The sequence below is a fragment of the Triturus cristatus genome, chromosome 3_2 (genome assembly GCF_964204655.1).
Source record: "Triturus cristatus chromosome 3_2, aTriCri1.1, whole genome shotgun sequence".
Taxonomy (NCBI): Eukaryota; Metazoa; Chordata; class Amphibia; order Caudata; family Salamandridae; genus Triturus; species Triturus cristatus.
In genome coordinates this window covers 1,211,942,508-1,211,958,466 of record NC_140584.1, presented here as the reverse complement: position 1 = coordinate 1,211,958,466, position 15,959 = coordinate 1,211,942,508, and the positions used below count along the sequence as shown (strand labels likewise).

The 15,959-nt window shown below is 48.1% G+C and overlaps 1 protein-coding gene across 1 annotated transcript in view; it reads right to left on the bottom strand.

The window, feature by feature from the left end:
* The window catches only part of LOC146859468 (unconventional myosin-X-like), an 869,852-nt gene that overhangs the window by 290,425 nt on the left and 563,468 nt on the right, over positions 1 to 15,959 (bottom strand). The window contains exons 16-17 of the mRNA XM_085650190.1: positions 14,236 to 14,304; positions 6,403 to 6,485 (exon numbers count right to left, since the gene is read on the bottom strand). Of these exons, the coding sequence (XP_085506316.1) occupies positions 6,403 to 6,485; positions 14,236 to 14,304 (152 nt within the window). The remainder of the gene's footprint in view (positions 1 to 6,402; positions 6,486 to 14,235; positions 14,305 to 15,959) is intronic.

Here is a 15,959-nt window from a genome sequence, read left to right as displayed (position 1 = left end):
CATTGACAGTTCAAGTACCACATGCAGTAGAGGTTCTTTTGAATCGAACGCAAACACAACATTTGACCATAGCGCGACTTACAGGGTATGAATTAACATTGTTTCAGCCACATATAGAAATCAGACGTTGTAACACATTGAATCCTGCCACACTTTTACCCGTAATCGGAACAGACCCACTAGCTCATGATTGTATTGAAGTTATCACTATCACAACGAAACCCAGACAAGACTTGACAGACGTCCCATTGTCAGACCCAGACCTAACGTTGTATGTAGATGGTTCATGTATGAGAACAAGTACAGGAGAATTAGTGGCCGCTTACGCAGTCACAACAGATACTGAAATCATTGAAACAAACTGCATAAATACCTTGTCCGCTCAAGCAGCAGAGCTCGTCGCTCTGACACAAGCCTGTATTCAAGCCACAAATAAAAGAGTTAACATATACACTGATTCACGTTATGCATTCGGAGTTGTACATGACTTCGGCGTGCTGTGGCGAGAGAGAGGTTATTTAACTTCTCACGGTGCCCACATTCAGCACGGACCCCTCATTCATGCCTTATTAGACGCAATACATCTACCCACTGCAATATCAATTATGAAATGTAAAGCTCATACGAAAGTTACTGATATCATTTCTCAAGGCAATGATCTAGCTGACAGAACAGCTAAACAGACTGCTCAAACTCAAACATCCGACATGACAAAGACAATAGTCCCGACGCCAACACATTGTATGATGGTTAAGGATCCCGCTCTTGACGTAATTGACATACAGACACATGCTACTCCAGACGAAATAAAGAAATGGACTGAATTAGGAGGGATCCAAACGGATCAAGGATGGATGACAAAGGAAAAATCTGTGTGGTTCCTTCCTGATTCAATGGTCCAAGTCATTATTAACACTGTCCATAGTCCAGCCCATCTAGGAGAAAAAGCTATGCTAGACAGCATTCAACACATTTGGTTCAACAAACATTTACGAGCAGCAGCTAAACAAAAAGTTCGTACCTGTATGATCTGTTGTCAGTTCAACCCAGGAAAAAGCATTCCCGTGGAACAGGGTGGATTTCAGCCTCCTGATCACCCTTTTGAAATCCTCCAGATGGATTATATCCAGATGGAACGATGTCGAGGATTCAAATATGTTCTCGTAGTTGTCTGTGCTCTTTCCCGTTGGACAGAGGCATACCCGGTTTCAGATTACACTGCCCCGACTACTGCCAAACAGTTAGTTCGAGAATTCTTCCCACGATACGGTTTACCACGTGTTGTCTACTCAGATAACGGCCAGCCGTTCTCATCCGAACTAATGAAACACGTTTCACTTTTGTTAGGTTATCAGTGGAAATTCCACTGTGTCCGACACCCCGAGGCAGCAGGTCTCGTGGAAAGACATAATCAAACTCTGAAAATTAGATTGTCCAAAATATGCAGAGAGAAAGGTGTCGACTGGGTAGTAGCATTACCAGTTGCACTCTTTTACATGAGAATGGTAGCACACTCTCGAACAGGGCTATCCCCGTATGAGGTGATTTTTGGCAGACCACCAAATATGTGGGGGACGCCTATACCACGTAAAATAACTGATATTGACTGTAATATGCTGACAGATTATTTGGCTTCCTTGATGTCTGCACTACAATCTTGTCGTTCACAGGTAGCTGCAGCTTTTCCTGACAACACTGAGGTGAAACCCCATGACGTAGTTCCGGGGGACCTGGTCTTGGTGAGGAACTTTGATCGAAAGACTCAGCTGGATCCTAGGTGGAGGTCGCCGCAACTGGTCTTGCTCACCACAAGGACAGCCGTGAAGATCGAAGGCAGGAAAGGCTGGGTACATTCAAGTCATATCAAGAAATTTCATGGACTACCATCGGATGTAAATACCACACCTTGTGTGTCTTCACCCATTGACTCAAAACTTCCTTTGGTTGAATCTAGTAATCACGAACAATATAAACTAAAACTCAGGTCTAATCAGTCGGGCAATTTGATTGTTTAAGTCCTCTCCAAGGTGAAGCGGTTGAATTTGTCTCTGACATGTATCCCTTAGACCTGAATAGAGAAAAAACCCGAAAAATGTTGAAACGACATGCATACTGTAAATCACTGTGTAGTCATTGCACAGTGACGTTATTAATTTTGTTTTTCTTAAGTCTTTTAATAATTACTGCAAGTATATTGTTGCACATATATTATCCTATTTCTAGACATGTTTATAATGTTACTGCTGAACATTCTTTTAGTGAATTACCTCCGCATGAGTTGTCTTATAGATTTGCGCTGCGCAATAATACGTTTATTAGTATGTTACATCATTCCCATCAGGTTAGCAATGCTACAAATTGTTGGATATGTGGCCGACTCCCTCCCTATCAGAATTATAAAGGAATTCTACCTCTTTTTCCATACCCATTCACACACAACGGCTCCTGTGGAGCATGGTTTAGTTTAATTAATTCCCTAGATTCAAACTCTGCAGTTTATCAAGACAACTGGGTATGGGGAAATTTGAACTTAGTTTTACTTAAAGTCTGCTACCCTAACAAGGAGGGACTTCCCAAGAGAACAGGAACTGATCTAGAAAATGAAGTATATGGATTAGGTAATTTTACGCTTAATCTTATGATCCTAAATGTCGAATCCGAAGCTACTCCAATTTTATCCGCCATGTCAGTATTTCCAGTAAAAGGTGAATTATGTGTAAGAAAGAATGGTTCCATACATATGGGCCATAGTAGATGCACCACTGTAATAGAATTTAGTGATCAGGGCAAGTCTACATTTAGAGCTTCCCGCCATTCCTATTTCATATGTGGTCAGACGGCATATGTACGTTTGCCTCTAGATTGGGATGGTACCTGCTACATTGGATTCCTTTTGCCACCTGTTTTCCTAGCTCCTCCTGATTATCACAGAAATACTCATTTAGTACACAATAGAGAAAGGAGAGATCTCCCAATAGTCGATTACACTGAAACAGCATGGGAAAAATACACAGATTTCAATAAAGGTCTCTTTCCCTATATAGGTACCGTTACTAATAGTAAGTTGATACGTAGATTAACTAGAACCCTTGAAGCAGTAGTGAACGAAACTATTTCCGCCTTAGGCAATTTAACAGAAGAGCAGTCTGCTATGCGGATTGTTGTGCTTCAAAATCGTCTTGTCCTTGACGTCATCCTGGCCGATAGGGGCGGAGCTTGTAGGGTCATCGGATCAAGTTGTTGCATTTTCATACCAGAAAATTCGCCGTCTGTATATAAAGCCATAACCCGCCTTCATAAGATTGTAAGCCAGATACACCAGAATCCAGGCACCTGGACTTGGTCCGGTTGGTTTTGGAGTGTATTATCTACCTTTGGATGGAAGGTCCTATCCTTCCTAGGTATTGGCTTTCTCATATTATTCAGTTGCTGTCTATGCCTACAATGTGGACCAGCGATTTGTGGTCTGTGTGCCACATCGTGTATTCCATCACCAAGATTTCATTCGTCCCAGAAGAAAAAAGAAGAACAAATGATGCTATATGAACAGATCAATGGATTGATGAAGATTGATATCTCTTGATGGGCAAGTAGGGGACAAGGAGGGAATGTGGAAATATGGATTTTTCTGATCAGTTATGTCCCCTATCTTGGACCCCAACGGTTTCATGTATGAATCACAAGTACATGTATGTTCCCTCCAGTTCCAGTTATAAAGACGCAAATACATGTGCGTCCACCGTTAACATGTCCTCTTTCAGATCCGCCATGAATAGACTGGATATTCCATTCCTAAGTATGAAAGGCCACCGGCTCTATATGGTTCACTTATGCCATTTTACAGTCCAGGCAAGTAGGCCCTGATTCGGTCATCAAGCTTTTCTTACTTTCTGCCTCTGAAGCTCCAGTCTGAGCCTGCATCTGTGACCATGAACTTTGTCCTCATTCTCTGCGCGGCTCATGGTGCCTGACGTCAGCTTGCTGCCTGCCAAAAACTGTATTTCACCTTCGAAATTATCTGCTCCGCTCCCTGCCCAATGCATTCCTGTCTAGTAGTTTAAGTAAACATTCTTCCAGCTACCGAGCAAAGGCCCGGCTTCTCTGTCTTTATGCAAGTAATTCATAGCCCCGTTACCATGGAAGACTTCTGCCCTCGCATCTAGTGTAGACACTTAGATGCTTGTACACGCACTAACAGTCAGTATAGTCAGTATAGAATAAGATTCTACTCTAAGAGACCTCTCTTTTGGATAACATAGTTCTTTAAACATAGGATGTTAGATATGATTTGGGATTAGGTTGACTTGACCCTCCAGACATCTGTCGCCACATGTAGAGCTAAATGTCAAGTCCCCTTCACCCCCTAGTTGCACGTCAATCATACGTCATGCTGCTGTGCGCGCATTTCTGCCAAGTATTTCTGCTGACATTGCGAAATTCTTTCATGGAACCACCCTATTATGACATCACACCTGATGACGTTCTTTAGTCACACCCAGTTACACCTACTTTTGCTACGTATGTATGTTTTATCCACACTATCAATTGTTACGCCTCTTGCATTTGCTTCACTGTAATGCCTATTGTATAAAAGTGATTAATTATCAATAATGTATGTACTTCACTTCCTGAACCTTCGTGGTGATGGAACTTGGAGCAACCGATTCGAATCGTCCATTGGAATAAAGCCCATTCCGAACCTCTAATACCACGGATTCTGCCTCTTATTTATTGAGCTATTTTTATTATGTTTCTGTATCAAATTAAGTCCCGGTAATTAAATTATTTACCACAGGATGTGGAACTGTTAACATGTTAACACTATGGATGAAAGGAAGCATGACTGAACCTTCCGAAGTGAAAGAACATATTCCGGGAGGTTCAAAGATAAGATTAATGAACAATGAAAAAACAGCGACCCAGGCTGAAATTTGGACTCATCTGATTGAATGAAACATTCATTCACTCATGTACGCAGCCACTCTCCTTCATCAACAACGGTGGCCAATAGAACGCGTCCTTCTCAGTGACCCATCATGACCTTTCAGCCCGTATCCATCACCGCCATCAATAGTGCGTCCCCGCTATCCAGTGTGACAATTTTGCCTTTATGCATCACCAACAGTTGAAAGAAATGGAGGATTACCCCTCTCCCCCCCAGCCATCTCCAGCAGGAAATGGAGATCTAACCCCAGTGACCCTGCAGGACATTCCTGTTCTAAGCCAGCACAAGTAGAACATGGAGCAACGCCCGCCCAGTGCATGGGAATCCTCCCTCATTCATTTGTTCCCAATGTGTGTAATGAGCTGTGAATCCTAATGTGTGTAATAAACTATCCCAATGTGTGTGGTGAACTGTGAATCCCACAGTGTGATGAACCGTGAATCCCACAGTGTGATGAACCGTGAATCCCACAGTGTGATGAACCGTGAATCCCCCAGTGTGATGAACCGCGAATCCCCCAGTGTGATGAACCGCGAATCCCCCAGTGTGATGAACCGTGAATCCCAGTGTGATGAACCGTGAATCCCACTGTGATGAACCGTGAATCCCAGTGTGATGAACCGTGAATCCCAGTGTGATGAACCGTGAATCCCAGTGTGATGAACCGTGAATCCCAGTGTGATGAACCGTGAATCCCAGTGTGATGAACCGTGAATCCCACAGTGTGTAATGAACTCTGAATACCAGTGTGTGTAATGAACTGTGAATCCCAATGCGTGTGATGAACTGTGAATCCCAATGCGTGTGATGAACTGTGAATCCCAATGCGTGTGATGAACTGTGAATCCCAATGCGTGTGATGAACTGTGAATCCCAATGCGTGTGATGAACTGTGAATCCCAATGCGTGTGATGAACTGTGAATCCCAAAGCGTGTGATGAACTGTGAATCCCAATGCATGTGATGAACTGTGAATCCCAATGCGTGTGATGAACTGTGAATCCTAATGCTTGATGAACAGAATCCTAATTCGTGTGATGAACTGTGAATCCTAATGCGTGATGAACTGTGAATCCCAATGCATGATGAACTGTGAATCCCAATGCGTGTGGTGAACTGAATCCTAATGCGTGTGATGAACTGTGAATCCTAATGCATGGTGAACTGCGATTCCCAATGCGTGTGATGAACTGAATCCTAATGCATGGTGAACACTATTCCCAATGCGTGTGATGAACTGATTCCCAATGCGTGTGATCAACTGTGAATACCACAGTGTGCTGAACCATGAATCACAACACGCATTATAAACCATGAATCCCACAGGGTGTAATGAACAGTGAATCCCACAGTGTGAAATGAACCGTGAATCTCAATGCATGTGAGGCTGCATGAATCTTGTTGCACCTACATGGTTTATAATATACGCCCACCCTGGGTGCCTGCCACCTGCCTACCTGCTGTCACGGAGCATGTTCAGGATGTCATCTCTGAAGGTGTCCCTGTTCTTCTCCAGAAACCCCCTCACATTGTAAAGCACCTGGAAGAAACGGGAAACTTGCATCATTAGGATCATGGGTCTAAATTCAAAAGCTGAAAACCTGGTTCACACCAGTGCTTATAGCAGGACACTGATGAATCATGAAACCAACACATGTTCCAAAACAACCTTAAAGTCCTGTTCCAGCAACAAACTCACCCACTGTAGCTCAACAATAAAAGGGCAAAGTCTGCCCCAGCCTTTGCTGTATCCCCTAACTAGTAGAATACAGAGAACAGCTTTGCAGAGGTAACTCTCTGCATATAACATCTCACCCCGAGGAGCACCAGCAGTGCCAGGGAACCATCCCCAGTGGACCCCACTACATTCTCCTACTCGGCAGAAGTTCTTCTTGTTCTCAGCTGTTAATTTTGTTGTTCTGGCTTTACCAATGGAGACTGCCACCTGTAGTTTGAAGAGCTGTGCCCTTGCCTGTGCCCTCCGTACACGGTGTCTGTGTAACGGAGACTCCCTACCTCGGATCTGGCCCCCCTTACTTACCCTGTCCGGGGCGTCCTTTCCGCTCAATCCTCCCTGCCCGGACAGTCCATCCAGGGTTTCAACCACAACCTCGGTGACCCCAGGAATCCCGCCCCTCTTTTTCTTACAGGAGCCAATCCCGAACAGCGACCCACCGGAAGGACAACCCCTGATTCCCGGAAGTCCCTCCTACCCGTTCCCCGCCGGAGACAGAAAAGCCGGAAGACAGGAAGCAGAAGTCGAAGGATCGTGGCAGGAGAGTTCGGCAGGAGATACGGCGACAGGAGAGGACGAGAGCGGCGAACCAGAAGAGTGGTCGGAAGACTGGTGGAGTCCCCGGAGGAGGCTGAAGAGCGGCCGTAACTCGGATGAGAGTTACGGCGGAGCCCGTGAGTACCAGCTTTTCCTTCCGTATAGTACTCTACAGTACCCGTGTGTACCCTAGACTCTCTGTAGATAGATGGATATATAGCCTCTCTCCTGTTAGCACCCCTGCACACTGATAGGATCTCTCCGTATCCATTGTACAGCACCTCACGCTTTGTAAATAGTACCCCACTCAACCCCTTTTCCGAACACCTATCTTTCTTCGACTTATCCCTCTTTTTCCTCGTCCCTTCTCCTCACACTCCCCTCCTCTTTTACCACTCCCGGTGAAGGTTACGGCAGCGACATAGAGTGTCCGCAGGACTAACGGCTCCTTCTGTGTTTTGTCTCACTGCCCTCCGAGGTGTCCGTCCTTCCCCCTTCCTGGGACCAACGTCGGCGACTTGGACAGCAGAAGACCTTCGGTGACGACGACCGCAACCGACGGGGCCGCACATCGTTTCTACCCCTCCTCCTGCAGAAGACCTGTATTCTATCCTGTTGCACACCGTACCTTGGACACAATAAAGTAGACTATTGCACACTATATACGGCCTCCTTGCCTGCTTTTCCAGCCCGCCGAATCCCGAAGATCACAGTCTGGTCCTTTCTTGTTACGGTGCCCACTGTGGATGGAGGTCTACAGACAAGCAACACCAGCATGTCTTCACAAAGGCACCATCAAAAGAGGGTCATCGAGCACACCTCATGGGCGTCATTTACGTGCTCCTCACTTTTGCTTTGAACACCTGTTCATCTACCCAGCTGAAGTCACATAACAAAGGCCCTCCTTCATTCTGTCCTACATCACCTTTCCAGCACATACCTGTAACCTACCTGTCATCCTAGCACAAGAAACCTACACTTGTGACATCAGCCGTAACTCTGGAACACCTCCTGCAATGTATTCTTTACTATGTCACCTCTCCGTCATATACCTGTGTAACCCGTCATTCCATCACTAAATACCTTACACGTCACGAGTCATTACCTCACATACCTGTATCATACCTGTCATTACATCACCAGATACCTTACGCATCATGAGACAGAAGCTGTATACCAACCTAAGCTCACCTCTGCGGCACATACTTGTGTCACACATGCCATTACATCACCAAAATCCATTACCAGAAATTAGACTGATGCTGTATACCAGTCTAGGCTCACTTCTCCTGAACGATCAAGCTACTTACCTTCGGTAACGCATTATCTAATAGAGACTCACTCTAGCTGCAGATTACATTCGGCTCCGCGTGACGAGTCGGTAGCGTCAGTTATGATTTGTGGTACCTACATAGGTGCCACCCAGTCGTGCAGACGTCAGTACTTTTAATTGTTTCCACGCCAGAAGCACAGAGCCACGAAGTAACTGACTCAGTAGTGTGCAACACTAGGGCCCAGAAAGGAGGAGTAACCCTGGCCCTACAATATTAGTGTGCAAAGCGGGGAGGCATGGGTGGGGCTGTAAGGAATCTGCAGCTAGCTAGAATCTCTACCAGATAATGTGTTACCGAAGGTAAGTAACTTGTTCATCCGATGACGTCTAGCTTCAGATTTCTTACCTTTGAACTAGATAGCCAAGCCATACCATCCCGGCGGTGAGCTGGGGACCAACACCTCAAACTAGGCAGTTCTGCAGGACTGAACGGGCAAAATGTCTGTCTCTGCAGACCATCCAGGCAGCAGTGTTTTGCAAACGTGTGTAATGATGCCCATATTGCCGCCTTCCAGATGTCTTGGACTGGGCACCCTGAGCCAAGGCTGTAGTTAAAGCCTTTCTCCTGGTGGAATGGGCCCTTAATCTCTCAGGGGGCGGTTGCTTCTTTGCCAGGGCATAGCAGATCTTAATGCAGAGAATGACCCAGCGAGAGATGCCCTTTTCTGAGCTGCCTGTCCCTTCTTAGCTCCCATGTACCCCCACAAAGAGTTGGTCGTCCACCTGGAACTATTTTGTGTGGTCAAGGTAGAACAACAATGCTCTTGTGGATCTAGTCGGTGGAGACCTTCTTATTTGGAGGGATGCAGGGAGCAAAGAAGGTGGGCAACGCGTTGGATTGACAGATGGAATGAGGTCACAACTTTTGGAAAAAACGAAGCCCGGGTGGAAAGAACCACTTTGTCCAGAACGTACATTAGATAGGGAGGCGATCAAGATAACGTCTGCAACTCACTCACACTCCGGGCTGATGTAATTGCCACCAAGAAGGCTGTTTTGATGGTAAAAAGCCGGAGGGGACAATTGTGTAGAGGCTCAAATGGAGCGCACATCAGGTAGGTGAGGAACAAATTAAGGTCCCGCTGTGGCATCACCAAGGGCGTAGGTGGAAACAGGCGAATCAGCCCTTTATGAAATCTAGGCACAATAGGAGATTTGAAGAGCGAAGGCTGGTCTGGCAGCCGCAAAAAAACAGACAGAGCAGAGAGATCACCCTTGAGAGTTTATAAAGCAGAGCCCTGCTGGGCAAGGGTTAGAATGAATAATAGGACAGTGGAAAGAAGCAGAAATAGGGTCACTAGACCTTTCTGTACAGTAAAGTGCAAATTCTGCCAACGGCAGGCATATAACGACTTAGTGGAGGGCCGCCTGGCCACCAGAATAACATTACAAACATCGGGAGGAAGGTCAAAAGCGATCAACATCCACCGCTCAATCTCCACGCATGGAGGCGCAGAGTTGACAGGTTTGGGTGGAGAACCCTCCCCTGCTGCTGCGACAGAAGATCCGCCCCAAGGGGCAGCCTGATCGGAGGATCGATGCTCATCTTCAGAAGCTCTGGATACCAGACTCTCCTTGCCCAGTCCAGAGCCACAAGAAGGACTTGGGCCCGGTCGCTCCTGATCTTCTTCAGAACCCGGGGCAGGAGTGGTATAGGCAGAAAGGTGTAAAGCAGGCCTGAGCTCCACTCACGACAAACAGTCGCTGAGCAATAGCCGCCTTGAAAACTCCAGCACACAGTTCTGCTGACACTACGCATTCTCTTCGCAGGCTGACAGGTCTAACCAAGGATCTCCCCAGTGCTGAAAGAGACCTTGCGCCACCTCCGACTGGAAACTCCATTGTGATCCCCTAGGTATAGACAGCTGAGTTTATCCATCTTGGCGTTCAGTGAACTTGCCAGGTGTTGAACCACCAGGGTTATGCCCTGCTGTTCCAGCCATGTCCCGAGACGCAGGGCCTCTCAACAAAGGGTCCACGACCCTAGCCTGCCCTGCTTGTTGCAGTGCCACATAGGGGTGGTGTTGTCCATGAACACCTGCACTAGCTTACCCTTGACAGAGGGAAGAAATGCCTTCAATGCCCACCTAACCGCTCAGAGCTCCAACAGATTTATGTGGAGCGCCGTCTCCACCAGAGACTAGTGTCCCCTGAAAGTCATCTCTCCCAGATGGCGCCCCAATAAAGAAGTGACACATCTGTCACAACCGTGAGCGCTATTTGGGGAAGGGAGAAGGGTCTGCCATTGACCCAGTCGCTGTTTGTCAACCACCACTGCAGGTCTTTTGCAGTTCCTTCCGAGATCTGGAACAAGTCGGTGAGATTTCCCTGATGCTGTGCCCACTTGAACGTCAAGTCCCACGGCAGAGCCTGCATACGCCACCTGACATGCTTTACTAACAGGATGCAGGAGGCCATGAGGCCCAACAGCCTCAGAGTCAGACTCCCCGAAATCCAGGATAGAGGCCGAAACATCGGAATCATAACCTGAATATCCTGGACTCGCTGCTCGGAAGGTAAGGTAACTGCACTGTGTCCAAAACTGCTCTGATGAAAGGGAGCGTCTGAGAAGGAGTCAGGTGTGACTTTGGCAAGTCTATAGAAAACCCCAGTGAATGCAGGAGGTCCTCCGTAGTCTGCAGATGGGAGACGACAGCCTGGGACAAGGATGCCTTCAACAGCCAGTTGTCGAGGTAGGGGAAGACTGACACCACTAACCTGAGCAGATGAGCTGCGACCACCGCAATCACCAAGATGAACACCCAAGGGGCGCTGGTAAAGCGAAAGGCGAGCACAGTGAACTGAAAGTGCTCGTGGCCTACCTTGAACCGCAGGTAATGCCTGTGGCCCTGCAGGATGGGAATGTGGAAATACGCGTCCTGCAGGTCCAACTCTACCATCCAGTCTTCTAGGCAGAGGATAAACAAAACCTGAGCTAAAGTAAGCATCTTTAACTTTTCTTCTTGAGGTCCAAAGATCTAAAATGGGCCGTAGCCCCTTGTTCTTTTTTGGAATCAGAAAGTAGTGGGAATAACAACCACTGTCTACGTCTGAAAACGGCACCCTCTCTACAGCTCCTTTGGCCAAGAGAGCTGTAACTTCTTCCTGGAGAATGTATGCATTGTCAGTATTCCGTCCATCATTTGTTTGTTGTAACTTCCTCCTGGAGCAACCTCAGATGAATGGCAGAATGGGAGGAGGAAAAGAAAGGAAAAGAAGAGAATAGATCTCCTGTATGATCTGCAAGATCCACTTGTCCGATGCTATGGACCTCCAGTGGGGGAGACGATGACGAATTCTCCCGACAACTGGAGTAGTGTGGTCTTGCAGACTCAGACTAGAAGTGCTTGGAGGCTGAGTCTGCTGAGCGCAGATTGGCCGACGACTTCTAGCCTCCATTCCTGGATTGTAATGCACCACGTCCTCGCACACCTTGGGAAGCTTGTGCAGGATGGAGGCTGGGCTAGGGTTGACGCGGCTGGAAATGCCTTCCGTTGCCATGAAAGGGGCGAAAGGTAGACTGGCCATGAGGAGTAGAAGAGAGGCCCAAATATCTGGCCGTAGCCCGAGAGTCCATGAACCTCTCTAGAGCCGAATCTGCCTTTTTCCCAAAAAGACGGATTCCATCAAAGGGCACGTCCATCAAGTCTGCCTGGACATCACTCGAGAAGCCAGTTGTCCAAAGCCAGGCGTGGCGTCTTAAGGCCACTGTTGATGAAATTGCTCTGCTCTGCGAATCTGTCATGTCAGGCTACACCAAATGGTGAATTTTGCTGCATCTCTCCCATCCTTGACTGCTTGAGGGCGCACAGCCCGGGCCCCCTCTAGAACCTGTGGCAGCACTTGCTCAACAGTCTCCCAAGGTGAGTGGGAGAAACGGCCAAATAAGCATGAGGTATTCACTGACCGCAATGCCAGGCTGGAGGAAGAAAACAATTTCTTCCCAAATGCATCCGACTTCTTGGATTCCCTGTCCGGAGGGGCGGGAGGGAACGTACCCTGGGAAGTAGAGGCCTGCATCGTCAAACTCTCTGCGGTGGGGTGTTGGGTGTTGGCTGAGGAACTTTGGATCACCCAGTGCTGGGCGATGGCGGTGTGCAACTGCCCTATGTACAGGAGCCCCTGTGCTAGGCTTGAACCACGTGCCTAGAAGGATGTCTGTAAGTGCCTTATTTAAGGGCAAAAGGGGTTCGCAAGTGGAAGCCCCAGGTTGAAGCACTTCGGTCAGGAGATTAGTCCTGACCTGCACTGAGAGTAGCTCTAGTCCAAGGACTTGAGCTGCCCTTTTTAGCAACATGGCATAGGATGCCCCCTCCTCCGTAGCCACTGTTGGCAGACTGAGCATGCCAGTATCTGGAGTTTGTCCAGTCCACTTGCTTCCACAAGTTCCACATATCAGTCCAACTTCTCCACAGAATCATCCTGGTGTTCCAGAGGGTCCATAGACCCCACTCATTCCTCTCCTGAGCCATCCTCAAAGTGCTCAGGCAACAACATAGAACCCCTGTGTTCAATCAATGTCAGAATCGGCATCGAGCGATGATGTTCTGACTCCATGTCATCAGGGATGAGGCTGGGGCTTGGCACCGCCAATGGGCACCGGCAGCACTGCAGCCACTGACTTCAGGTCTGATGCCCGAGAAGGTCGCATAGGCATGCATGGCGTCGACTCGGCTCTGGGATCAGACCCATGAGGTCCAACTAGCGCCGTGGCCGGAGCAGTCTGCGTCAAACCCAATGGGACCTCTTCCGACCCCACGAGGCCAGAGGATGCACTAGCGGGGTTGGCCCACCCAAATACATGACGCATGGCCTCGTAAAATTCTTTTTTCTGAGCGGGGAGTCACTCCATCTCCCAGAAATGAAGGGAGGCGCAAGTCAACCCAGGCTTCCGCTTCGCTGAACTGTGCCTAGAACATCGGTGCTCATTACCTCTCTTGTTGACGGACAGCCGGGGTGAAGATGAAGTTCGCTTGGACTTCTTCTTATGCCACTTACCCGAGTGTCCCGAGGACCTCGAGTGGGACGAAGAGGACTTAGGGCTCCAGAAGCGGTCCAGCGACCTCCTCTTCTTCGATCGGCACCGGGACCTCTGCAGAGTCTCGCTCGACGGTGTTGACTGCCGGCCCACAAGGATCTTCATCGCTTGCTCCCTCACGGCCTTTGGAGCCATGGCCCGGAAGTCCGAGCACTACTTCGAGTTGTGGTTCTACTCGAGACACCAGAGAAAGACAAGGTGGGGGTCGGTAACTGACATCATTCAGTGGAAGGCACCGCATGCCTAGAAACCTGTCTTCCTCAAAGACATCCCTTGCACACAAAGATGGAAAATATTTCCGATTCAACAAAAGACGAGAAAAAAGCTGTCAAAAAGCAACAGAGGGGTAGCTCTTCATGGAACGGAACTGGTGCAGAAAGAAAAGAACTGATGCCCGGGCACTTGGGTGGAGACGTCATAACCGACGCTACTGACATCACTTGAAGCCGAATGGAACCACCCGACTGCGCGAGCAAGGGGTATTGCTCAGCAAAAGTTCCCAGATCCAGCCTGATGCCTGGGAAATTCAGGGCCAAGGAATCTGCAACCAAAAGTCTCTATCAGATGTACCTGTGTCACACCAGCCATTACATCACCAAATACCTTACCAGTCATGAGACCAAAGCTGTATACCAATCTAAGCTCACCTCTCCGGCATAGTGCTTGATGCCAAACTGGTGGTCCGTCACCCTGGGCTTCACATAGTAGTGGTTGCCCTGGAAAAAGAAACAAAAAACAAAAATCTGAATCTCATTTGGACAGACTTTCAAAATAAGACAAACATCTTTCTTCCCACCGGACAAGTTGGTGAAAAGCCTAAATTCCATACACCACAGTCACCTCTTTGGCACAAACAACACAGACACTATTTCTGACATGCACACCACAACACCACTTCTGACACTTACACTGCAAGAATCCCTTTTGATGCATCCATCATTTCTGACACATACACCACAAACACCATAACGGACGCATGCACCGCAGACACCACTTATGAAACGTACAATGCAGACACCACTTCTGACACACACTTCTACTGACAAAAACACCACAGACACCCCTTCTGACACACTGCAGGCACCACTTCTGATGAATACAAAGCAGAGCCCACTTTTAACGCATACACCACTTCTGAAGTATACACCGCACACACCACTCCGGATGCATACACCACACACACCACTTCTGATGCATACACCTCAGATACAACTTTTGACACATTCATCGCAGACATAACTTCTGACACACACTGCAGGCATCATTTTTGATACATCGCAGACACCACTTCATACACTTCCGGCACTACTTCTAATGCATAAACCACAGAGAACAATTCTGAAGCATATACCTACAGACACCACTCCAGACGCATGCACCACACACACCACTTCTGATGCTTACACTTCAGACAACTTCTGACACATAACACAGGCACCTGTGTCTCACGCAGACACCGTTTCTGGCTCAGACACCACTTATGACCCACACACTGCAGACACCACTTATGACCTACACACTGCAGACACCACTACTGACGCACAGACTGCAGACATCACTACTGACGAGCACACTGCAGACACCACTACTGACGCGCACACTGCAGACACCACTACTGATGCGCACACTGCAGACACCACTACTGACGTGCACACTGCAGACACCACTGACGCGCACACTGCAGACACCACTACTGACGCGCACACTGCAGACACCACTACTGACGTGCACACTGCAGACACCACTACTGACGCGCACACTGCAGACACTACTACTGACGTGCACACTGCAGACACCACTACTGACACGCACACTGCAGACACCACTACTGATGCGCACACTGCAGACACCACTACTGACACCCTGCAGACACCACTACTGACACACACCCTGCAGACACCACTACTGACGCATACACCGAGGACACCACTTCTGACATACATACTGCAGCTACCGTTTCTGACAAATACAGAGAATACACCACTTCTGATGCGAGGTGGGTGAATATAGAGTGTTTAAGCAGTAGGTGAATATAGACCACTGGAGAAGTGTGCGAATACAGATTGCCAGAGAAGTGTGCGAATACAGATTGCCAGAGAGGTGTGTGAATACAGACTGCTGGAAAGGTGTGTGAATACAGACTGCTGGAGAGGTGTGTGAATATAGACAGCAGGAGAGGTGGGTGAATATAGAGAGGCGGGTGAATACAGACTGCCAGAGAGGCGTGTAAATATAGACCGCTGGAGAGGTGTGAAAATATAGACCGCTGGAGTGGTGTGCGAGCACAGACTGCTGGAGAGGTGTGCGAGCACAGACTGCTGGAGAGGTGTGCGAGCACAGACTGCTGGAGAGGTGTGCGAGCACAGACTGC